A 27161-nucleotide genomic window follows, 5' to 3' on the forward strand; every position below is an offset into this window, starting at 1 on the left:
GTTGCTCGTGTCGTACTGGGAGCCATTCTTGATGCATGCAACATAGTCGCCGCACTGTGGCTGATGGCTACGAGCCGATACTTTTACTCTTCCAACACCAGTTTTATTTGGTCAGTCTACGTGTAAGGTCGTTTCGTTTCGTTTCGTTGGAAAATAGAAGAACAACAACCCAAAACTTCTAAGAATCACAAAAAGAAATCAAAATTCAAAAATTCTCAAAAAAAGTGGAATCGACAAAATAATGATTTAATAAATCATATTCAAAGCGGTATAAAATAAGTCTTTTTTAAATATTTTGAAAATCATTTTAGCGAATGAAAGTGTTCTAAATCTAAATGTGTGTCATTAAGAAAACCAACTGTCCGCATTAGTTTTCTCCGCGGCTTTGGCCATGAAAATTTGTCTCAAGGTTGATATTCTAGTCGAATGCAAACTCACTCCCTCGCTTTATTGGCGCATGCCATTGATTTCCGGTCACTGAAGTTGATGGACATGTATATGTGTGTGTGTTTTTTTTGTGTATATGAGCCACCCTGCCCCATCCCCCACTCATGGCTTCTCAAAGAATTACAATAAAACAAGACAGCACAAGAGCAAATGAAAACGATGTTGTTGTGAACTAGATCAGATTCAGTGTCATTGTAAAAATACTAAAGAAATTCTAGTCAATGGTGTCATTACCAATGCGCCACAGTACACGGACACCAGCAACAAAGTAAACTAGCAGCAGTTGAACACAGGAAAATAAACAAATCTTTCAAATGAAAATTTTGTGAAAAAATATTGGTTGAATACATTTATGTTTATAAAACAAAAGACTTAAGACACAAGCAGATTTCAAAAGAGGCTATATTAAGTTTGTCATTCCCTTTGTAACACCCCGAAATATACATTTTAGAGCCCACAAAGTATATGTATTCTTGATCAGCATAAAATTCTATGTCGATTTAGCGATGTCCGTTCGCCCGGCAGTCTGTGGAAATCACTCTAACTTCCGAACGAAATGAAGTAGGATGATAAAATTTTACTCAAATGCGTATTATGTCTGCAGGACTTTTGGTATTGAGTTTAGGTCCCATGTAGGTTCACCTTTTGCCTCCATCCCGATATTCGGTATTTTGATGATTTTAGCGACATTATTCACAGAAATTGTTTCAAATTTGGTACTTGAAGTTCGTAATCGATACTACAGCCTATGACAAAAAATTGTCTGTGCAGGTCCACGTCTTCGTATAGCCTCCATATAACGGTACCCTCCGATATTCGGTATTTTGATGATTTTAGCGACATTATTCACCGAAATTGTTTCAAATTTGGTATTTGAAGTTCGTAGTGGATAATACAGCCTATGACAGAAAATTGCCTGTGCAGGTTCACGTTTTGGTACATCCCCCATATGATGGTACCTCGTGATATTCGGTATTTCAATTATTTTAGCAACATTATTCACCGCCGTTTTTATCATGTTTCGCATTTGAATATTGTAATGGCTTATGAAAAAAGTAGCCTTTACAGGTCCATTGGCTTCGTTTTAGCCTTTTCGAATTACAAAATAAATAAATCGAACAAACGAATTACAAATGCGAAGTAACTCGAATTCGAAATTAAACAATTATAATATAATTTGACTTGTTACGAATGAAACTCTTGAAATAATTTGAATAAAAAATCAACTCCTCGGAATTGAAAAGTTAAGAATCACAACCAAAATATTTCGAATTATATGACCACCTGCCACATAGTTTGTGTCTTAAGTCTTTTGTTTTCTACGATGTCTCATAAAAATAGAAGATCAAATTTAGAGTAAATCTTTTCGATTTAACTTCAGTAAAATTCTCATGGAAATGAAGCAAAAACGTCGATAATATTCACCTAAAATGTACCTATGGAACTATCTAACACTCATATCGGGAGTTCTCTATATAGTAACCCTCAAAGTTAGCTTAACTGCAGCACAAGCAAGTAAGTGGAATGTTAGCAACCTATCTGAGCTAAAGTAATTCAAGTTGATTCTTATTACAGGTATTTTAAACGCCATTCTGGGTGTACCGACGGAATGTCTCCATCAAGGTGGAGTATGGCCCTGCAAGCTCTCCTTTTCCTGTTGGCTACAGGGCGGCAAACATGCTAGAGGTTGTGGCAACAACAAATGGTTTTTCTCATGTTGTATAGCGGCCGATGGCGATATCTCTCCAGCGGCTAATTTGGTTGAAACCGCTTTGGTGGAATATAACAAAAAAGTGACAAATCTTCCAAAACGGGTTTTTCTTCGCCGACGTGATGATAACGACATTGCCTCTAAGGTCGGTGATTTGGAATATTACGATTTTCTTAAATTGAAACTGTTTTGTTTTTATAGCCCGAATGTGGTATACCCCATACCTTCCAAAACACCTTACAAAAGCGCATTATAGGTGGCAGACCGGCACAATTTGCAGAATATCCTTGGCAGGCTCACATACGCATTGCCGAATACCAATGTGGTGGAGTATTGGTATCAAAGAACATGGTGGCCACTGCAGCCCATTGTGTCCAGCAGGCTCGATTACAGGATATATCGGTTTATTTGGGCGAATTGGATACTCAAAATTTGGGTCATGCCCAAGAGCCTCTGCCTGCAGAGAAACACAATGTCATACAAAAGTTAATACATCCACTGTTTGAGTTTCGTATGACTCAACCGGATCGTTATGATTTAGCTTTACTTAAATTGGCCAAACCAACGGGATTTAGGTAAGTTTTGTAAACCACAGACAGCGGTAATGAAATAATATTGGAAAATATAAATTTTTCCATAAAATAAATTGTGACATTGATTTATAGGAAAGAAAATAACCCTCTGCGGATTTTGATAGTCTTTTTTAATTCTCAAAAATGTTTTGCATTTTTAGTGAGCATATATTGCCGATTTGCTTGCCAGTCTATCCGATACGTCTGGCAGGGCGTAAAGCAATAGTGGCTGGTTGGGGAAAAACAGAGGCGAGTTTGGGTCAAGCAGGAACCAATATGCTGCAAGTAGCCACCGTGCCCATTATAAGTACATTTTTTAAGATAAAACACCAAAATGCCAAAATATAAATGTTGTTTTTTCGTCTTCTTTGTGCAGCTTCTTTGGAATGTCTTCGTTGGCATGAAAGCAAACAAATCAAAGTGGAACTCTTCAATGAAATGTTTTGTGCCGGGCATTCAGATGGCCATCAAGATGCTTGTCTTGGTAAGTTATTCAAAGCATACTTTACGGCGGTCGAATAAAACATATTGTTTTCAAGGTGATTCTGGTGGACCGCTAATTGTCAAAGAGCGAGGTAAAGTCTGTTATATTCATTCACTAGGAAGCTAAGGAAAGTTGACATTTTCTATTTCCAAATCATCCATCAGGTCGTTTCTTTCTGGTCGGCATCACCAGTGCTGGATTTGGATGTGGCGTCGACCATCAACCTGGAATTTATCACAATGTACAGAAGACATCGAAATGGATTCAAGACGTTCTGATGCGACACGCTGTCTAGATGTGAACGAATAATTTCGCAATGGATTCTGTTTTTATTAGTTTAGAACTAGTTAATTTGTGTGTAAACTTGAATATTTTAGACTTTTAGTAATCAGGGTATTTGTTGTTCCAAAAAGAAAATCTATAATAAAAGCTTATTTTTTAAATTTTCCTTTCACGTGTCTTTGGATTTAATTCGATTTTTGTTTTTCTTATCAAAAATATGTGTGTACTGGGCACCTACATTTCGGAGAGTATGAGGTAAATGACATCGTTAATCGAACTATGGAATGAAATTCGGATTTCGTTTCTTGTGGGCACTCACGATTTTCATACCTTCCACCATAAGATGGGGGTGATTTTAACTATAGGGTGAGATGAAAAAACTGCAACCAACTTCAGACTGCTGACATTTCTAAGCCACTCGTCCAAAAGCTGTGTAAAGGAAGTGGACGGAAGAAAACAGCAACATCAGCAGAAATGGTTCGAAAAGTAAAGAAGCGACTTGATCGAAACCCCGCGTCGCAGTGGACGAAAAATGGCTCATGAGCTGAACATATCACAATATTCCATTCGGCAAATATGGAAAAATGAGCTCGAGGTAAAGCCAATGAAATTCCAAAAAAAATCCAAGAACTTACACCGCAACAGAAAGAAAATAGACTCAAAAGAGCTAAAGAGTTACGTCGCTTGACCGAAATAGGTGAACTGTCGAGTTTGGTTTTCTCCGATGAGAAAACATTCGTTGCCCAGCAGTTTGTAAACAAACAAAATGATCGTGTTTACATGCCAAAGAGGTCAGCTGAAAATGTGCACCTTTGGTTATCCACCAGAACTCAAGCGACGGCCATGGTGATGGCGTGGGCCGGCATAACAGCCGATGAGCGACCATCACCCCTCATATTAATCGACCGTGGCATCAGAATAAATGCCGAATATTATGGCGAAAGTATTCTGGAGGGTGTATTAAAGCCTTGGGCACGCAAACATTTTGGCCGCAGATACCTTGGACATTTCAACAGGACTCAGCAAGAATGGTTACAAAAAGAGGTTCCTCGCTTCATTTCCAGCGCACAATGACCACCAAAATCTCCGGATACCAATCCGTTGGACTATTGTGTCTGGAGTATTTTGGTATTTAGCAAGGTTGGCACTAAAAAATACCAAAGTGTCGACCACCTCAAGCAAGCGCATCGCCGGGAATGGGCCAAAATACCGCAGAGCAACATTGGGGCAGCGTGTGACGGTTTCATTGGCCGTTTAAAGGCCGTAATTCGTGCCAAAGGTGACCCATTCGAACAAATCTAAACTTATTAAAATTTTATGCTATTTCCAACATTTTTTTGCTTTCATTCGATAATATTAAAAAAAGTCAAAAATTATGGCGTTTGACTTTGTTGCATTTTTTTATCTCATCCTGTGTGCCCCATGGGGCTTCGAAAAAATTTCGATTATTTACAAACGAAATGACAAACTCAATACACCCTCTATATTATTCTTTGTGAAGTTTATGATAAAAACAAATGAAACGTGAAGGCTTCGGCCCAAAACCCACAACTGGTTTCAGAGTTATTAACTTGACCTTGCAGTCGGTCAGTTATTGGTTACAGCAACAACAAATCATAAAATGTTAATATGTTTCTGTGGCGACAGCTAAAAACAATGGCCTGGCTTTCGGCCGACGACATTTTAAACGCCGGCTGCGGCGGAATGGTGACAGTACGACAGCCGGAGAGCATTCCCAAAACTAACGACGATCGTATTACACAACAATTCGTTGACGTTTCGTTGCTGCGGACAGAGCAAATAAATGATCAAATTAGTATGCGTGGTAAGTGTGAAGATGTTCCAATTCACTCAAAGTTTTGGCATTAGGCTATGACTAAGAGCGAGGTAGTTGACATACTTAAGGTACAGATGAACCAATTTTGACAGAAAAATCTTTTAAGACATATTTTCAATCTTTTTTATGCAGTCATCGGAGATAAGGTATTTTTAGAATATTCGATCCCTACGATGAAATCTTTCATTAAATTTTTCCAACGGCAAAACTAATTGGTTTAATTTAGTCCCTCAAAAATATCATTTGTACTGCACTGCTATGTAAATTGAGATTGGTTTCTAAAACCAATGAATTCTCCCCTGGCGTCCATGGCCTGCCTCACTGATCGCACACACGAAAGGCCTGTAAAAAAAATAAACACACTGATCGGAAAGTACAACATATCGTGGTTTACTTTTTTGTCAATTTCTATTGTGTTAAGCGCTATTAACAATGTTTTGTCTAACAACTTTGGCCTTGCTCGAATCAACAGTTCGAAGACAAGTAGACATAAATAAACACTTGATGATGGACGACCCTCCCTCCCTTCCTGCCACTTCCCCCACGCCGTCGTTCCCCTGTGCAATCGAAATCGAAAACTAACATAAATAAGCTCTCATATGTTTATATTTTGGAGATTCCCGTGTTGTTATTGTTGCTGCAATTGTTGTTATTACCAAGTGTAAATGGCCTCTTGATTGTTATTTTTACTAGCGCTGTGCTAGTTTCCTAAATTTCTTCTAAAATTGGCAGTATTTAAGGCCAAATGACATAATTTGTTGTTAGTCAATATAAAAATGGCAACGACACACATACTTTTACAGTCATATGTGTGTGCGTGTTGTCATACATATAGGAATACAATTTACATTGGTTTGTCTTTTAATGTAATTTGTTTCATTGTAGTTTCAATACAGTGTACAGTGTTTTGAAAGTAAATAAATCTGAAATATTTTTTTTTTCAGAAGATACTTGATAAATACCCGGACTGTATGGCACATTTATGAATCTGTCTATTGATTAGTAATAAATGTTTCTATCTCGTTACTTTAAAAGAGTGGACCGATATTTTCCATTGAAGTCCAGGGTGAGAAAAACTGCAACAAAGTCAAACGTTATAATTTTTACAGTTTTTTTAATTTTATTGAATGAAAACAAAAAATGTCGAAAACAGCATCAAATTTTAGAATAAGTTTAGATTTGTACGAATTGGTCACCTTTGGCACGAATGGCCTTCAAACGACCAATGTTGCCCGAATGTTGCTTTGCGGTATTTTGTATTTCCCGGCGAAGCGCTTGCTTGACGTAGTCGACACTTTGATATTTTGTTAGTGCCAACCTTGCTTTCCAAAATACTCCAGACACAATAGTCCAACGGATTGGTATCCGGAGATTTTTGTGGCCATTGTGTTCTGGAAATGAAGCGATGAACCTCATTTTCTAACCATTCTTGGGTGGCGCGTGCTGAGTGCGATGTTGCTGAGTCCTGTTGGAATGACCAAGGTCTGCGGCCAAAATGTTTGCATGCCCAAGGCTTTAATACACCCTCCAAAATAATTTCGCGATAATATTCGTAATGTATTCTGATGCCAAGGTCGGCTTCTATGGCGGCAAACACGACCCGATTTCATTATATAATTTTACAAAATTATTTTTGCTCCAAATTCCGTTACTCACTCTAAATTTAAAGACCATATCTGTAATCAATCAATGGATATGTGAATACAAAAACTAAATTCTTCGGATGTACCTCCGTTTCTGATGCTATATCTCCCGTTCCAAGTAAAAATTTCAAAAATTTATGTAGTTTATATAACTTTCAGGCTCTGCTGTAGTATATTTGGAAATTTTCAGGAAAATCTGTTCAGCAGTTTTCGAGTCTATAAATTACAAACAAACATTTTCCTCTTTTTAGACATGCATCTAAGATTCATAAAAATATTGGAATTCACGAATTTTTCGTTATGATGCTTATAATTATTCAAAATATTGACTTCTTGTGGGGGATATATCAGAAAGAATAGACCAATAAATCCCGTATTTATATCAGACTTTGTGTTAGTAGAAATATTGGGATGTTCCAAGTTTTAAACTAGTTAAAGATTGTGGGTTCCAAATGTTCACCCATTGTGGGGGAGGTAATTCAAAGGAGTGATATAATGTATCCCATTTTCATTTTAGACATACATTTGTTAACAATATTGGGATATGAGAAATTTAAAGACAATGGAATCTTTGTTCACATTTTATAAGCTGATTATTCAAAATATCCATTGCCCATCTCCCTTTGCGAATTATCGTGCTCATCGGTCAGATGAACGAACGGAAACCCATCACCCATCAACTTTAAATGTCCCGAATTTAATTTGGACTAAAAATACTATCCCGAAACTGTCATTTGATGAAATACGCTTTGGCCGGTATATATCATTTGATGTTTAAAAATAGATCAGCGTATTTTTTTATTGCAGGGCATTTTTAATGGGGTTTTAGCTGGGTTCTCCTTTTGGCACAACCCAATTTAGGAAATACCCACATAAAGTTGTTTAAGCTTTTGGGAAGATGAAGAAAAAATCTTGTCTGAAACGCAACCCATTTCTATGCACTGTATTGTGGCAGACGAAGATGGCACAAACGGTTAAATTATATTGTTTATCTGATAATTTGACATTTATTTGTCATTGTTTTGGTTTAAAGTAGTTTTGGTAAAAAGTGAATTCACTTGCAGGCACCGGTCGTGAGTCTCTGTTTTTGACTCTCTGCAGAGCGATAGTTGTTTCTTCTTTTACTTTTTTCTTTACACAGTGTCATATTGTCACTGTTGCTTCTTACTGTTGGCTTACGAAACGATATGCATGCCGCTGAAGCAGCTCCAGCTATGGCTGTAAGTATTTAAATAAATAAACATTATTGGACATAATTGGAAAAATACCTTGGATTACAAAATACAATTGAAAACCGCAGTCAGTCAGTCAAGCAGCCAAGCAACCAATCAACCCGCCAGCCAACAGCAAATGCAAACAAACACGCACACACACAGAGATACTAAATGTGTCATAAACGCAGATTTCAAGGTTAAGTACGTTACGCAATACAAAAAGAAAAGGTTGCCGCCATAAATGCGATGCAGTTCCGTTAACTCGACCGGACATCAATGTCAGTATTGAAAATAAAGACATTTTGATTGATCGGACTTGGGCTAGGGGTCAACTTGGGAGGTTTTTATATCAAATTATTTATCCATCAATATATTGCGCATATTCACAAATAATGATGTGGGAAAGTGTACGATAATTGAGTAGTATGAAGAGCTGGAAAGTAAGTTCTTTTGACCATCTGCCTCCAAATACCATTTTTCGTACTTTCAAGGACTGGAACTTACTTTTTCGGTCATTTCTTTCAAATGAATGTTTTCAATGGGTTACAAAAGCAATAACGTGCAGGGTGAGATGAAAAAACTGCAACCAAATTCAGACTGCTGTCATTCCTAAGCCACTCGTCCGACAGCTCATTATATTGTTTACAAGCATACAAAAGCATTTTGGTGAGAATATTCCAGAAAAAATCTTATTCGTGATGGAATTCAAGCGTGGTAGTGTGATTTCTCCATATTTAGCTGGATAACCACAAGTGGATCTCCTTAGAGAACTCCTGCATTTAAATGTGAATGAATCTTTTGTGTCTCGTACCATCGCTCGTTACCGTGATACTGGTAGCGTAGCCCGACGTTAAGGAAGTGAACGGAAGAAAACAGCAACATCATCAGAAATGATTCGAAAAGTGCAGTGACCGAAAAATGGCTCGTGAGCTGAACATATCGCAATATTCAATTCGGCAAATATTGAAGAATGAGCTCGGAGTAAAGCCATTGAAATTCCAAAAAGTGCAAAAACTTACATCGCAACAGAAAGAAAATATACTCAATATAGCTAAAGAGCCGAAAGTGGTGAACTGCCGAATTTGGTTTTCTCCGATGAGAAAACATTCGTTGTCCAGCAGTTTGTAAACAAACAAAATGATCGGTTTTACTTGCCAAAGAGGTCAGCTGAAAATGTGCACCTTCGGTTGGCCACCAGACCTCAAGCGCCTGCCACGGTGATAGTGTGGGTCGCCATAACAGCCGATGATCGCTCTCCGCTCGTATTAATCGACAGTGGCATCAGAATAAATACCGAATATTATCACGAAAATATTCGGGAGGGTGTATTGAAGACTTGGGCACGCAAACATTTTGGCCGCAGACCCAAAATCTCTGAATATCAATCCGTTAGTCTATTGTGTATAGATTATTTTGGAAATCAAGTTTGGCACTAAAAAATACTAAAGTGTTGATCACTTGAAGCAAGCGCTTTGCCGGGAATGAGCCAAAATACCGCAAAGCAACATTCGGGCAGCATGTGACGGTTTCGTTAACTGTTTGAAGGCCATAATTCGTGACAAAGGTGACCAATACGAACAAATCTAAACCTATTCTAAAATTGGATGATATTTGCGACATTATTTGCTTTTATTCAATAAAACTTAAAATTAAAAAATGTAAAAATTATGGAATTTGACTTTGTTGCAATTTTTTTTTTTATCTCGCCCTGTATACCCAAACGTAGGCTTCTAAAAGCCATTATCAACACATCAACTATCCTAGATATCAAATATATTTTTTACCAAATTTCCAAACAATTTATAAAATGGTTCGACCTCTTTTTAATTTCAACGGACATAACTGATTCCACTTAAAATATTGTGCTGATCAATAAAAGGTATAATTCATGTCCTTTTTAACGAATATTTTAAGCTGTTGCAAACGGAATGACAAATTTAATACGCCCCACCCAATTTTATGGTGTAGGGTATACAAATTACCCAAACCTTATCTCTCTCCCTCTCTTCGGATCGTTATTGTTATTATTTCCCTAATTCGCAACACCAACGTATACCACCCTCCACTTGAAACAGCTGTTATTATTTTGAGTGTGTGTGTGTGTTTCTATTACAAATTCAATGAGCGTCGTTTAAAAAGAATCGCATGCCTTTATCCTCATCGGCAGTGGCTCACACACACACACACACACACACACACAGTCACACATCACATATTGGCTTTTACAAAAATAAACAAACATCCGCACTTACAAATTCCGTTGATGTTGTAATGTACGCAATTTGTTGGCTGAGTAGCGACCGATGTTGCTGCTCGACGTTGCCGTCGTCGTCGTTGTGCCAATGTGCGAACAACAAGTCCGTCCCAACGTCGATGCATCCATCCATCTATACGGCTCTTTGGTCCGTTGTTGTCGTTGTTGTTATTGTTCCATTCATTGACTCACTTCACTTTCGATTTCATTTGGCTGCTATTTTTTTGTTTGTTCGCCTCTCTGGTGGCTTTTGCGGTGGCTGTTCACATTGCAGAGCCGAGCTGAGCTGAGCTTTAGGAAAAAAAAAACCGCCAGTGAGTACGTAAATCATATATTGCCATGTGTGAAGAGCGCGTTTATGCTCGTCCACGGATTGGCATGAGCCGACTGTCGTCCAGTGTTATTAGTTATTTCGAAGTTGACGCATACTGATCGATTACACCGGAGTACAATTCAATACTGTCGAACAGTTTTAACGCGACCTCAACCAACACCACCGCCATCGTTGTAGCCTCCGCCGCCGTTCACCCTCCTCCTACTCCTCTCAATTCGAAATAATTACGCGGATTTTTCAAAGTGATTTGCATTTACAAGTGTTGACAACTCAGAGTCACGTCGAATCAAAAATTCAAAGTGAATATTTCGAGCGAAATCAAAAACGAATTTCAAAATCCATCTAAACAAAAATATTGTTCCCACTGCCGGTACAACAACAACAACAACAGCCACCATTGTGCATTGGTATAATTTGCCCAAACGAGGCCAATTAGTGCAAAATATTTACAATCGCTTTAGCCCAAAATATGTACTTGTCGGATTGAAATTTGAAATAAAATTAACAAAATAAAACAAGAAAGAGTTCTCAAAAAAATCAAAAAATAACGAGCACTACCGACTATGTTAAGCTACTCAATATGGTGGCTCATAGCGCTATGGACGTGTACGGTGATGACAAGTGCATCTCAAAATTACAACTCCCTTTACAACAAAGCCGTCAGCCCAGAGCTTAAAAAAGCCATTCAAAAGGAATTGCCCAAGGAAGCAAAGTTCTTCGATGAGCTGGACTGTAAGTTTGTATAAATTTTTAGGTGTATAATATATTTTTGGGGTATCGAACCTAGAAATATAAATCAGAAATTATGCGAGCTAAAACAAAAAGACATAGCCTTTGTTTCAATAGTCGAATACACATGTCGACAAATATATGACGTTTTTTTGTGTATTTTGTGTCTTTTTTCCCAAATTCAGACTTACAACTCTAATTTTACTTCAGAGATACCCAAGAATTCATTTAATAAATCTACCTAATACATGATTCTTACTGGAATACATACAATTAAAAATAAATTCAATTCCGACAAAACTTATTTTTGATGTAGAAAAAAAATTTTAAATAAAATTTTTGAATTGAAAAAGGTACATTTGAAAAAAATCAAAACATTTATAACACCCCGTGTGTCAGACTTCATTTCTCTTAAAATCACAAAAAGTTGATACTGTCAAAACGTGCCTAGTCAAAATAACAGTTTTAGACCCTAGGTCTCTTTGAACCAATTCCGTTTCAGAACATTTGGAGTCGATCTAGCATTATCCGTCCGTCCGGCTGTCTTTCTGTCTGTCTGACTGGCTGGTGCGCACGATAACTCTTGAAGAGAGTATCCGATTTGGTCCAAACTGGGTTCATCGTAATATTATTATCAAACTTAGATGGAGTTCGAAGATGGGCAATATCGGTTCAAAAATTCGAAATTTTCAAAGAAAATATTTTACAACAAAGAAAAAGAAAGAATAATCCGATTTCGCTTCAACTTTGCAAATCATAATATTTGCATCAGCGCTAGGTCAGGTGCGAAAATGCACAATATCTGTCCACTCCATGAAGTACCTACCCCACAAAGGGTCAATATTTTGAATAATTTGAATATAAAATGTGAAAAGAGAATCCGATTGTCTCCAAATTTTGTACATCCTAATATAATGAAATATATCGGACTACTCCTTCTGGTACCTCCCTCACAAAGGGTTAAAATTCGGTATAATTATGTATCTTATAAAATGTCTTCAAACTTCGCACATCCTTATATTTCTAGCAACACAAGAAGTGAAGACGGCATATATCGGACCACTCCATCAAGTACCTCCCCACAAAGGGGTTAAAATTTGGAATAATTATAACTCTTATAAAATGTGGAATAAGGGGCCGATTGTTTTCAAATTTCACACACTTTAATATTTTTATTAACACAAACTCTGATATGTACGTATGATATATCAGTCTACTCCTTCCGATACCTCTCCCACAAAGGGTCGACATTTTGAATAATTGTATATCTCAAAAATGCGAAACAATCATGAAATTCTTTTCAAATTTCATGTATCCCAATAGTTTTACTAACACAAGTTCCGGTATGAAAATTATAGACATCGGCCTACCCCTTCTGCTACCTCTCCAACAAAGATTCACGGTTTGCAATACTTATATCTTTCATAATGAGCTTCACACCAGATTATTCCCAAAAAAAATTATATTTGTCTGATTTTCTTCAAATGTTGGACGTCGTCATATTTTTATCCGTATATCTGGTACCTCTGGCATATTTCAACATTTGGAAGTTGTCGATATAGTCCAAATCGGACACGTTGTAATATTTATATCAGAGTTAGTTCAGATGAGAAGTGAATAATATTGGTCCACTCCTTCGGTATCTCCTCCATTTTAAATAATCATAATGTATGTCAAAACATATTTTAATAAAATGACATAGGCTGAGGGTGTAAATCTATCCGAAAACCGACTGATACTTTACACTTGTTACAATTTCAAACAGTATATGTATCCAGGTATGGCCCCAATACAAAGATTTCTGCCGATCGTTAAGGTTTCGGTCAGTATTTCCGGCTAAATTAATTGCAATTAGACATTTCGGAATTACATTAGACATTACAATTTCTGGACGATTCCTGCCACATTTTCAGTTTATACACAGAAGAAAATGTAGCCAATATATTTCGGCACTCAAGGTTGATTATACGTGTTATACCCACTACCATATGTTATGGTATATTAATTTTGTCACAGCGTTTGCAACCTCTCGAAAAATTTGTCGGAGACCCCATAGTCTGTGCGTTCTTCCGTCTGATGAAATGTAAATAGAGGCTGCAATTTCCATGATAATTAATGAAATTTAGCACAGAGGTTGTAGTTCTAAAAATTCTTTGGTACTGAAAATAGGTATGGCCCCGATACTCCTGATATTCGCTCCCGATTTCCAACCGTATAAAATGCAAATTTTGAAATTCAATATATTGAAAGAAGCTACCCATTTTTGTATAGTTCCCATGTAATGGTTACTCCTAATTTTCGGTATTTCAAATAAACTGAGATTTGACATTTCGGATTATTTGTGGGTAAAAACTTACATTGTACGCCCCAATATTTTGAGAATAAGTAGTTGTTAAGTGTTCACATGGTGAAGGATGCAAAAAGTTCGGCCCAACCAAATATAAAGTAGTTTTTACTTATTTTATACAGGCTAGGTACCACGGACCCAACTAGGAACAACCTATATCAGAAAGTAACGAAGTACGAATAATGGATATTTTGGAAAAAATATTAACAAATTGTAAATCTAGTCGCACAAAGTTCAAAATTTGCCATACTTTGTGAACAGCCCTCGTTTAATCAGCGACAATGATATCCGTTTAGTTACCCTATATAAATTTGATCGATTTGACCTATTAATTATCACAACAACATAAGTAGGTAACGCTTCTTACATAAGACACACTTCTTGTGAAAAGGTCTTTAAATTTCCTGACCACCACCACACGCAAATCAAGATGAAACATTCCAATAGCTTTTCTACCACATCTGTGTAACGTATTTTTCCATTAGCCTATAAACCCAAAACCTACACCTTTCTGTCCCGCCTCAACAATCGTAATTGTGGATGTAAACCAATTAAGACAAAAACTTAATTTATGTAAACATCCAAAAAGGGAAGTCGGCGATAATCGCTAAGCTGTTCAAGTGAAAGTAATTCGTTGACCATTCCAGCACCCTGAAACAAGCTCCAACAAATGATTCTGCTCCGATCTGCAGTTAAATTCGGCAACACGAAATCAAAACCACAAACAAGCAACAAACGCCATCCAACCCAAACCGAATCCCCCTCCGCCATTCTGTGTGAAATACGCATGCACCCTTTTGTAACTAAGCCAGCTAAGGAAATAAAAGATCAACCGAAAACAAAGAAAGAAAATAAAAACGTTCCAAAAAGAAATAAAAATCGTAGAAATTAATTTCAGCTATCACCCAAAATGTACATTTGAGCTTATCACCATCAGACATCACTGATTTTTACAAGCTTGTCTATGGTAAATGTTTTTGTAGGAAGTATTAGTGATTTTAATTATGTTTTCCCCGAAAAATTTCACGATCGGAATCCATATTTGATACGAAAAGTTGCAGGTATATTTAACAAGGTGTTTCTTTAATAACAATCCATTTGGGAACAGCCTAACAATTTCCATCCGTTTTGCAGCAAAAAATAACGCACCGAAAATTATTCCGTATTTTTAGTAGGTCCATGTAATCGAATGCAATACCACTCTCATAGTTTTGAAAAGACTGGACAATGATATCTAAGTCAGTCAATTGCTTGAATTGTATAGCTTTATAAAGATCAATAAGAAAAAATAGAAAGCAGAAAATTTCAGATCATTAAGCACGTCTCGAAAGAGAAACAAACACATAGAAAATAGTGAGATTGATGCAAAACTCGGAGTATTCCCATCAACATCAAAAGATGAGTTATGAATCAAAAACCGACAAATGCATTTTTTACTTATAGAACAAATTCAGTTTTGAGACAAAATTTTAAAATCTGAATTTAATAAATATGAAATGAAATAAATATATTTTGGATTTCGACTTTCAAACAAAATCAAATAGTTTAGCTAAAATTCGAAATTTTGTTGAGAAATAAACAAATGAAAAACATAAAGTTATGCCGGGCAGAGCCTGTAATACCCTCCAACTTACGGTAAAGGAAATATTTTTATAAAAATGAGGGCCATATCAAAACGGGAACCTCGATAGACAATTTTGTACTTCAAGGATTGTCATCTATCAAATCTTCTGAAATACCAAATTTGAAAGAATTATGTATGTGGATAAATGTGACTAGGATTATCAAAATGCCGAATATCGGTGGGTATCGTTATATGTGCGCTATAGGAAAACGTGGAAGTAAATATGCAATTTTCTGCCACTGGGCTAGAACCCATTTTAAAAATATCGAATACCGGCATACCGTTATATGGGGGCTATACCAAAACGTGGACCTACACATACAATGTCTCGCCACACAATTTCTGGACAAATCCGTTAAAAAATGTAGAAAATCATCAAAACACCGAATATCGGGAGGTACCGTTATATGGGGGCTATACCAAAACGTGGGCCTATGTACGCTACGGAGCTAGAACCCATCATGCCCAACAAATTCCAATTTTTAGACAAATCCGTGAACAAAATGTGGCAAAAATCATCAAAATTCCGGATATCCGAAGGTACTGTTATATGGGGCTATACCAAAACGTGGACCTATACATACAATGTTTTGCCACCGGAGATAGAACCCAAATCCGTGGAAAAATGTAGCAAAAATCAACAAAAAACCGAATATCGAAAGGTACCGTTATATGGGAACTATACCAAAACGTGGACCGATATATCATTTTCAATAACAACCATCCTAGGCACACTACAAATTGTTCTGCTAAATTTTGAAGATTTACGTCAAATAATGTGGGCTATATCGGGATTTATACAGACAGACGGACATTGTTTTATCGACTTAGAATCTTATCAATATAAAGTATATATATGGGGTCTACGATGAATATATAGGGATCTCACAAACGGAATGTCAAAGTTAATATTCCCTCCTATCCAAGGTGGAGGATATGAAAATCTTAATCCAAAAATCTCAGAATCGAAAATCCCCTTTGCGTATTTTTACCACAGACAAAAATCGACATCGAATTCGTTTGTTGAAAAGGGTCAAATAACTGAATCACATATCCCTAGTTTAAATATTGACAAGTACGGTGTTCCAATTGAAGGAGCGAAATAAAAAGCTAATGAAAGGAGCAAGATCTGAGCTATAAAGCGGAGGAAATAACCTCGAGTATTGTAATGTTTAAAAAAATTAAAGTTTCGAATCGTATTCTGGTATTTTTTCATTAGGCGAATTTATTGCATTCGTGATTCTACTTCAAAAACGTTAAAAGCCCTTCTCATCCTACCTCGTGGTTTTTTTAGATAATTTTTTGGGAACAATTGAAGGTTAATAAACTTGAATTTTTCAGGGAATATTGGAGATCACATGGATTTTTAAAGAACTTTTCAATAACTCACATATGTCAATAAACATGGGTTTTAGAAAAAGTTTTCGATTTTGAATCAACGTGGATTTTTTGGATTACTTTTCCTGGACTAATGGACTAAATTATCTAGGATTTCTTTAGAATATTTTTGATGGATCAATATATCACCTAAACGTGGACTTTGAAAAGATACTTTCGAAACAGCCATATACTACCGAAACGTGAATTTTTTAAAGGATGCTTTTCAAGGACCCATAGCCAATATATACGTGAAATTTTGATAAATAATTTTTAAGACCTATAGAACACCTAAACTTGATTTTTTAAGAATATTTTTCAAGATCACCTAATAATTTTTTTAACTAAATACGAACAGCAAAATAGATCATTTGTTTAATTTGCTTAGTTTTCAAAGACCCTACAGCAATCGATTCTATTTGAGACATCATTGATATACCTTTCAACGGTAGTGGATTGATGCGTTTCGTGTTCTTGCCAAAATTTTAATGTAAAAACAAAAACAAGCCACACTGTTCTGTAAATTAAAATAGTTAAAATAAATTTATTAACATCTTTGGGTTTGGTCACTGCAGTTAAAAGTTCGTCCCCAAAAATATTATCTATCCATGAAATCTCATCCAAAATATAGCCATAGAAAATATTGACAGCCAAAAGGTCAAATGAAATTATAATGTTCGTTCGTACATAATTTTGCCCCAAAGGCAGTTTTTTTGGAGCACAGCTATCAAAACAAACCAGATCGATTTGTTGCTGCAACAAGTTCAATGGCATGCAATTTAGACATTAATATGTACCTGTAAGCGAGTAAACAGCCACAGCTACAACGCCACCAATGACAGAGTCGAATGGAGCCGTCGGCAGTCAATGGTGGCAAGTGTGTCCGTAAAATCCAGGAAAACAACTTTTCCAAGGCCCGGACACAAAGTTGTGGCAGCAGCAGCAGTGCCATTGATGCCAAGCATATTTATCCAAGTTTTACCACAACATCAAACATGCTAAGCGTTGTTTTTATATTTTTTTGAATAGGCTTCGAGAGAAACATTTCTACAAGCCTTCGTTAAGAGTGTCAGATACAAGAGTAGTAACTCAACACTTTTCCGATTCCGTTTTGTAGAAAAAGAAGTTGAAGAATAAGAAAGAAGGTAATATCAAATAATTGCAGGCACCCACGGCAACAGGAGAATACCGTTTTTAGGCTTCCTCTTCGCACTGATAATATCATCATAGCATGCATACACATGCAGATTTTATATGTATGTTTCTTGTTCACAAAACAACATTTCAATTACAGCATTTTGCTGAAATGCGCATGCGCACATCCATCACAACAACGCATTTTAGCCTCAATGTGGAAGACAAGGCACATGAAGCCGAAGAAGCAGAAGAAGACGACGGCAAGCGACTAAGCCACAGACGAGTTTAATTAAAAACTTTAATCAAAAGAAAACAACCGAAATAAATATAAAACTCAAAACAAAAACACCAACGACGACAACAACGACAGCAAACAAGTGCAAAGAAAGGCTGCAGCAGTGGATGAATGAAGAAATGCTGAGTAGTTGGACGGATGGCTGGTTCGCTGGCTGGCTGGCTGGATTGGGTTGAAAAGTGAAAAGCGTATGCGAGCGATACGAAATCGTGGAGTTTACTTCTGTGTTTTTTGTTGGATTATTTTCTTCACTTGGTTTCTTCTCATTAAAAGTTGTGATTGCCGTTTTTACAGCTACAACTCTGCTGGCGTCTTGTACCTGTAAGCCAGAGCGTTTCATTTGAGGCGTTTAGTTCTGATTTGTGTTCGAAGAAGAGCGGTTCGTGAAAATTTTTAGCAACACGCAACACGTTCGAGGAAATATCCGCTGGTTTGGTGTGCTTGATCCCAAAAAAAAGCAAAAGCTTTCTTTTTTCTCCAATTCACTGCCTCCCCCCTCTGTCCCCACCCAGCCACCAACACAAGTGTACAAATTTTCCTTTCGCTTTCAACGCTAACGTGAAAATCAGTGACGACGACTACCTTTGGGTTATTTTTTTATTTTTGTTGTGGAAAATTTTCTTTGTGAAGCATTGGAGAAGAAACGCAAAACGGAATAATGCAAAATTACTAAAGAAATCAAATTTGAAAAGAAGAAGAAGAAAAGAAAACCGCAGAAGTGAAATAAAAAATCCGTAGCAATGTTTTGTTCAAGAACTAAGCGACGTCGCCACGCATGCAAAAAGGACACGTGGCTGAGATGGACATTCGAAATAATGTGTCTCTTTGTTCACTCCAGCCACTCGCTCTCCTCTTTGGGCTATCCCACACCGCAACAGGAACACGATCTCATCATATTGGATGCGCTGTCACGGCGCAGTGGACCTGGATACTATGGCGAAAACTCTGTCATGGAAATGCTAGCAAGAAGTAGTGCAATTGTTTTTGAATATTTTTCTACGTATTTGGAATTTATTGATTGATAATTGGATTGGATTGAAGATTTGGAAGTGTGATTTCTGAATTCGATTTGTAATTCGTAACATTTCAATAGCAGCTCGTGAATTCCATTTTAAATCCATGGCATTCTATTCAATATTCATATTTTCTCCATTTGTAATTCGAATTTATTTATTTTCGAGTTTTATTTTAAATCGAATTTTTCCATTTAAAATTCGAAACAAAAATAATTACAAAATAATTTCGCATTGGGTTCGCGTATTTAATATTTCGAATTCAAATAATAATGGAAATTTTCAAATTGAAAATCAAATACAAGTAAAGAATTGAAATTTCAAATAAAATTAAACGAATTACAAATGGAATTCTTAAATTCAAATAAAAAATTGAAAAATTGAATTATAATGAAAATATTCTGAGTTAAAAATAAATTCTTGAATTTATGTTTCGAATTTCATCTGAAAAACTTTAGGAAAATGACCAAAATGTGGTTAAGTCTTTGGACTATTTATTTCTCGTATAATTATCACATAAATTGAAAATATGAAATTAATTGGCTACCAATGTTGAAAGTACAAAAACTATGGGAATTCTTGAATCGGAAAATATTATTTGTTTTAAATAATTCTTGAAGAAATATTTCAAAATCAAAACAAATATTAAAATTTGTTTAGGTTTTTTACTATTTGTAATGCCATTCGAATCATCGCTTCGCTTCATTTTCTTAATTTGCTAATTTCGAATTATAAATAATTCGGAGACTTTCTGGAATTCTAACGTCGTAGTCACTTATAAAATAGCTTCAACGAAGCTAGAAATTTGATTCCGTTTTACCCTAAAGATCCGATTTTTGCACGTTCCATAGCCACATTTGGATAAAATCTAACTTGCTAAGTGCTCTTCTGTGATCCAGCAACAGATCCATTTTTAAAAGTTTAATATGATTGATATTTCTTTTGCTAAAACGGACTTAAAATAGCCAAAATGTTTGGATTAATTCCCCACTCTTAGGAAACTGTTACTAATAAAAAATTCCAATTTTGTAAATTAAAAGTTATAAATACTTGGTGTTCCAATAAAATTACATCTAAAAATACAAAATAATCGAAAACATGTGTTAGTGTATAGCCTCAATCTGACTAAATTTTCTTCTCCGTCCATTTCAGTGATACCCCAAACCTGTCGCTATCGTGGTCAAAAATTCGAATGTGGCCTATCGATATCGTGTGTTCTGAGTGGTGGCAAACCTTTGGATTTATGTTCCGGTGGCATGATATGGTCCTGCTGCGTGGACAAGGATGAAAACAGTGCCGAGGAAACCAGTAATGCAGGTCAAGTCAACAACACCAGTAAGTATCCAACGACGGAGTATACTCCAAATACATTTAAAAGCGAGCTTTAAAATGCCATCTCCTGCAGCCAACACAGGTGCAATGCTTAGTTTACAAAGCGAAAACAACAAATTCACACCCGCATACAAATAATTGTTACATGAACACAAGCGCACACATGCCACCCCATGCCATGTGCCGCCATTGTGCAACTTTGTTTTTTTTTTTTGCTGCATTAAAGCTGAACATATAAATTGCAACAAAATTTCAATTTAGATTTGTAGATCAATTTCGCAAAACTTGACGGTATTCTACAAAATTGAAATGCTTCAACGTCTGACTGGCACAACACAAGAATCGCAAAAAACAGCCCGAGCTGTGAATGCCGTAGTTGTTGTTGGCAATTTGGTGTAAATGGGCAAGCAAATGCAGCCATTTGTGGCATGAAACATGCACTTGCAGTGATTCGTTCAATTCCTCTATTCCCCTCCAAAAGAGTGGCATAATAAACAAAGTCGGCGAATGAAAATCAAGTCGAACATTTACAATTCAATGCCAATAGCCCGATTCTTGGTTACCAATTACGGCGGAATAAACTGTAATTGGGGCTAATTTGAACCATATTCATTTATTGTTGCAGAAAGAGGTCTAATTAATCTGCATTGCTTTATTATTCTAGAAAACAAAAATTATTAAAAAGTGTTGTGGAAAAAATTACGGTAGCTTGTGACATAAAAGTGGTTCTTATTAACATACCAGAATAACATAAGAGAAATGGGGTGTTTAAAATACAATATTTGGGAGAGCCTCCTAATCGTTTTTAATAGAAAAGTCGGTTTAAATATTGAAGAATCTTCCAAGCATAACAGTTTAGCAAAAACTGCCACAAAATGATTGGGAAATACAGGGTGAGATAAAAAAACTGCTACAAAGTCAAACACCATAATTTTTACATTTTTTTAAATGTTATTGAATGAAAGAAAAAATGTCGGAAATAGGATCAAATTTTAGAATAAGTGTTGATTTGTTCAAATAAGTCTCCTTTGGCACGAATTGTGGCCTCAAACGGCCTATGAAACCGTCACACGCTGCCCGAATGTTGCTCTGCGGTATTTTGATCCATTCCCGGCGAAGCGCTTGCTTGAGCTGATCGACACTTTGGGATTTTTTAGTGCCAAACTTGCATTCCAAAATACTCCAGACACAATAGTCCACCGGATTGGTGTCAGGAGATTTTGGTGGCCTTTGTGCGCTGGAAATGAAGAGAGGAACCTCATTTTATAACCATTCTTGGGTGGCGCGTGCTAAGTGCGATCGATGGTTCTGAGTCCTGTTGGAATATCCAAGGTCTGCGGCCAAAATGTTTGCGTGCCCAAGGCTTTAATACACCCTCCAGAATATTTTCGCTATAATATTCGGCATTTATTCTGATGCCACGGTCGATTAATACGAGCGGAGAGCGACCATTGGCGGTTATGACGGCCCTCACCATAGCCGCGCTTGAGTTCTCGTGGCCAACCGAAGGTGCACATTGTTAGCTGACCTCTTTGGCAAGTAAACACGATCATTTTGTTTATTTACAAAATGCTGGACAACGAATGTTTTCTCATCGAAGAAATCCAAATTCGGCAGTTCACCACTTTCGGCCAAGCGAAGCAACTATTTAGCTCTTTCGAGTATATTTTCTTTTTGTTGCGGTGTAAGTTCTTGAACTTTTTGGAATTTCAATGGCTTTACTCCGAGTACATTTTTCAATATTTGCCGAATGGAACTTTGCGATATGTCCAGCTCACGAGCCATTTTTCGGCCACTGTAACGCGGTTTTTGATCAAGTCGCTTCTTTACATTTCGAATCATTTCTGCGGATGTTGCTGTTTTCTTCTGTCCACTTCCTTAAGGTTGGGCTACTCTACCAGTATCACGATAACGAGCGATGGTACGAGACAAAAGATTTATTCACATTTAAATGCTGGAGTGCCCTAACGATAGCCACTTGTGGTTTTTCAGCCAAATATAAAAAAATCACACTATCACGCTTAAATTCCCTCACGAATAACATTTTTTTTCTGGAAAATTCTCACCAAAATGCTTTTGTACGCTTGTAAAGAATATAATGAGCTGTCAGTGGAATAATTTTAACAGCTTTTGGACGAGTGACTTAGAAATGGCAGCATTCTGAAGTTGGTTGCAGTTGTTGTCATCTATATGTGATATAGGAGTCCAATTGTCTTCAATATTTATGAAGATGATAGAGATCGGACCATTCCTTCGATTATAAAATCCGAAATAAGCATCCGGTACCTCCCCCTTAAAGTCAAAGTTTTGAATATCCTGAAGCTCATAAAACGCGAATTTAACATTCGATACTCGAGACTACAAAATAATATATTCGTCACTCTTTACATGTCACGTCTACATAAAGACGACCAAACTGATTTATCCTCCTAAACATTTCATTTGCTTAAATTCTCATTTATTTTTAAACAAAGAATTTGTTTTAAATTCATTGAAACAATATTTTATGAAAAGTAAAAGTGAAACTGTTTTGGAAGAAAAACAACAAAAAAAAGCAAGTCATTGCTATGCATGTATTGTGTTATGATTTAAGACTTTTGCTATTTTCCAATTGGTGTGTAAATGTATGTGTGGGAGTGTGTGTGTGTGTGCGTGTATGTGTGTGAGTTATAGCATTTATGTCTTATTTCGCTTTACACTGTTTTTCTAAATAGATTCACATAATTTTTCTTTTTTTTTTCAACGACCTTTTTTCCACTGCCTCCCTGAGAGGGGGTTGCTCATTCATTCATTCGTTCGCCTTACAATGCAGCCACATAGGAACTGAACTATCTCGAGTGTAACGCTTTTACTCCAACGGTCGAAACATTCACATCACTGGCAACAAAAACAACCATTACCACCCCAACAATTTTGAATATTACATTTCCACGTCCGTTAGCCGGTCCGACCATTTGTTTGGGCAACAAGTGCTAATGAAGGTCTCGCGTTCCTTGAGAAACAATTTAACTTCCATCATCACTCTTCTTGATTGCTGCTCCAAAAATTTGTTGCAATGCATTGACATCGTGTATTGTGCCCTGTCAAACCCCTCCCCCCTTCGCAGCCCCTCCACTGTGACTTGTTATAATCATAAAACAAAGGCGGGGGGAAGAGGGATTACCGATGTGCAAATTGACAATGAACAAGAAGACGGGGAAGAAGAAGCAGTTATCTCATCATTACGTTATCGTTTTGTGACGAACTGTGGCGACTGCATCCCCTTGCCTTGTTATTAACTGGATTTTACCGGCAGCTTTATATTTTAACACTTGTGGCTCTGTTTTATGTTTATCACTGTGTAAATGATATAATTTTCGTCAGAAAAAGAAACCCGACGGCACTGCCGGACCGCCGAGTAAAACTTATGTAACAATTGTAACTGGTCGTGAGAAATGAGATTTGCCTAGTTTATTTAAAATAATTACACTGTGTAAAGTTTTGACCATTGTTTTCGGCGATAATAAGGGAAAGTAAACAAAAGACTTAAGACACAAACTTTTTTGTGGGAGGAAAATTGTGGGGAATATAGCAACTTTCTTATGCGACCTTTCCCAGCTATTCAATCAATTAAACTGAAATGAGAGCCACATTAAAGATATTAAGATATTCAAATATTTTATGGATAAAAAAGAAAATATTTTCTATATCACAAAAAAGGGGGTTCCACAAAGGGTCACGAAGCTGTGAGTTAAAAAAAAAACTATCTTTAATCAAATTTAAGCACAGGATACCGCAATTAAAAATGCATTTGGTTAGTCCATCCATCGTGATTATATATCCATTATTACCTTAATTATTATAAATTACTTGTGCCATAACGATTATCCCTTTTTTGAAACTTTACTCCGAATGTAAATCTGGCCTCAAACTCTGCTCATTTCCCGAGAAATGTACTCAAATAATTGCATACCAAAGAAAAATATCGCACAAAAATTTCTATTTGCTTTCCACAGGTGATATCATACACTTGTACGACATCTATCCCGACCTGGCCAATCACAACCACAACAAGCATCATCCGAGCAGTCATAGCAGCAGCCACGCCTACATCACCTCACTGAAACGACCCGTGCACAGCAATGCAATTAGCAGCTCCACAACGCATTCGGGTCTGTCGAATGGCAATCCCTATCCGGCCGTGGTGAACAATCACCAGTATCAGATATCTTCGTCGTCGGCGTCACAACATTACACCACCAATCGGCCACAGTTGCATTCCCATTATAAACCCACCACGCGACCTGTATCGACGGGCGGTGGATTTGCAAATGCTCCAGGAACTTGGGACCATGACATTAATCACATCGTTGGCCATGGAGGTGTTGGCGGTGGTGTTGGAAGTCATACCGGCATAACCAATCATTTGGACAGCTTCTTCGATGTGCCTCCCGAACCGCAGGTTCAGAGGCCGGCAAGTAGTCTGGACTCAGCAAACTCACATTCCCTGGTCCCGCCGAATGAGTCGAACTATGCGGTGGGAAATGTCTTGGACTTGAATACGGGCGAAGCAGGCGATGATTACCCCAGCGGTTCATCCCACACCGATGGTTCATATCGTCCAGTGCCGGGTATATTTTGATAAAGCTTACCCAAATCTCTTTTAGAACACCAGACACTTTTGATTACTTCACCCCATTTCATAATCTTTTCTTTTGGACTTTCTGGGACTTGTAGTGCAGTTCTCTTTCTAATCTATGACACTTCTTGGTCTTGCACTATGCTCTTCCTAATCTATCTCAGCACCCTTGCTTCTTGCACTGCCATTCTGAATTGGATATTTTTCGATTACTTCTTCTTCCTAACTCATTTTAATTTCATTTGATTGTTTTCTCATTTTCAGGTTGTGGGGAGGTTTATACCCGTTCGAACCGTATTGTGGGAGGACATTCGACTGGCTTTGGTTCGCATCCTTGGCAGGTGGCCCTCATCAAAAGTGGATTTTTATCACGCAAGCTAAGCTGCGGAGGAGCTTTGGTGTCAAATCGATGGGTTGTTACTGCTGCTCATTGTGTGGCCACGTAAGTTATTCCCCCCTGCAGAGTTTCCTTTGCGCACTATGAGCAATCATTTTAATTTTTACAGCACCCCTAATTCCAATATGAAAATACGTTTGGGCGAATGGGATGTGCGAGGTCAAGAGGAACGCCTCAATCACGAGGAATATGGCATAGAACGCAAAGAGGTCCATCCCAACTATAACCCGGCTGATTTCAAAAACGACCTGGCTTTGATTCGTTTGGATCGGAATGTGGTCTACAAGCAACACATTATACCGGTGTGTCTTCCACCACCAAACTCCAAGCTGGTGGGCAGAATGGCTACAGTTGCTGGATGGGGTAGAACCAGACATGGTCAGAGTACTGTTCCCTCCATTCTACAGGTTAGAGATTTGAATAATGCCATATTTATTTCTGATTGAAACGATTTTGCTCATTTACAGGAAGTTGATGTCGAAGTGTTGTCCAATGACCGTTGTCAGCGTTGGTTCCGGGCGGCCGGCCGTCGTGAAGCAATACACGATGTCTTTCTGTGTGCTGGCTATAAGGAAGGTGGTCGCGACTCATGTCAAGGCGATTCTGGTGGCCCCTTGACCCTTACCCTAGATGGCCGTAAAACTCTAATAGGTCTTGTTTCTTGGGGTATTGGCTGTGGTCGCGAACACCTCCCAGGTGTCTATACAAACATTCAAAAGTTTGTGCCCTGGATTAACAAAGTCATGTTCAATGACAACGGCAACACGTAGCCATGCTGCTGATCTGAGCACCCACGTCACCACACTTCATCTGTCACTTACTCCTTGAAGCGTCGCCCACTTAGTGATGGTTATCGTCAACATCTCGGGGTTGTTAGCACTTAAGTCATCAGTGTTTAAGTATCTATGCATCTGGACCGTCTTTACTCCATCCCACTTCAGCTGTCGTTGTAGCCGTCTTAAAAAGTATTTTCGGGTTTGCCTATAAGCTATGCATCCTACCGACTTTGTAACGAACTGAGTAACGCCTTTATTTATAACATATTTATACATTTAGTTATTAAATTAATTTATTTATTTGTATTTGATTTTTTATGTTTTTTTATTATTATAATAATAAATTAAAAGAAAAATAACGAAAAGTATGTAAAATATTTAAAAAAATGAGAACTGTCAGGAGAATTGTTAGATTGGAAAAATTAGACCCAACATTTTTGGGAAAAGGAAATTCTAAAATACTTTCATTATAATATGAAAATAAATCCATCGGAATTAAGTCTTAAAATTCAGATTTCCTAAATTAAAATAATATACAGAATATTTTTTTTTCTAAAATAAAATTTCAAATCTCAAATAAAATTTTAGAATTACAGACATATTTAGAACTAAGGACGTGTTAACTGCATATAATTTTGAGGAATAAATTGGCAGCACGAGTAGATGAGCTTTCGATTATCCATGCCGGACGAGACCGGAGCACTTCAGATAATCAAATTTCCCGCTTAATAGTGATTT

The 27161-nt window shown here is 37.1% G+C and overlaps 2 protein-coding genes across 5 annotated transcripts; both read left to right on the forward strand.

Moving 5' to 3' along the window:
* The first annotated feature begins 1971 nt into the window (after positions 1 to 1971).
* On the forward strand, positions 1972 to 3658 carry LOC131800465 (serine proteinase stubble). Its single transcript, XM_059130790.1, has 7 exons — positions 1972 to 1990; positions 2023 to 2303; positions 2360 to 2733; positions 2892 to 3037; positions 3107 to 3214; positions 3270 to 3305; positions 3379 to 3658. The coding sequence occupies exons 1-7, from the start codon at positions 1972 to 1974 to the stop codon at positions 3507 to 3509; spliced, it is 1095 nt and encodes a 364-aa protein (XP_058986773.1). The 3' UTR covers positions 3510 to 3658.
* A 7104-nt stretch (positions 3659 to 10762) lies between these two features.
* Positions 10763 to 26894, forward strand: LOC101889620 (serine proteinase stubble). 4 transcript variants are annotated; one of them, XM_059131063.1, is made up of 6 exons: positions 10763 to 11510; positions 20453 to 20635; positions 24628 to 25242; positions 25515 to 25692; positions 25757 to 26054; positions 26115 to 26894. In XM_059131063.1, the coding sequence occupies exons 1-6, from the start codon at positions 11342 to 11344 to the stop codon at positions 26415 to 26417; spliced, it is 1746 nt and encodes a 581-aa protein (XP_058987046.1). In that variant the 5' UTR covers positions 10763 to 11341; the 3' UTR covers positions 26418 to 26894. The 4 variants fall into 4 exon arrangements, with proteins under 4 accessions (XP_058987046.1, XP_058987048.1, XP_005176542.3 ...); XM_005176485.4 differs by lacking the exon at positions 10763 to 11510 and adding an exon at positions 18633 to 19256 and having other exon boundaries at positions 26115 to 26893; XM_059131065.1 differs by lacking the exon at positions 24628 to 25242 and having other exon boundaries at positions 10775 to 11510; positions 26115 to 26888.
* The last annotated feature ends 267 nt before the right edge of the window (positions 26895 to 27161 follow it).

This window comes from Musca domestica, unplaced genomic scaffold (genome assembly GCF_030504385.1).
Source record: "Musca domestica strain aabys unplaced genomic scaffold, Musca_domestica.polishedcontigs.V.1.1 8, whole genome shotgun sequence".
NCBI lineage: Eukaryota > Metazoa > Arthropoda > Insecta > Diptera > Muscidae > Musca > Musca domestica.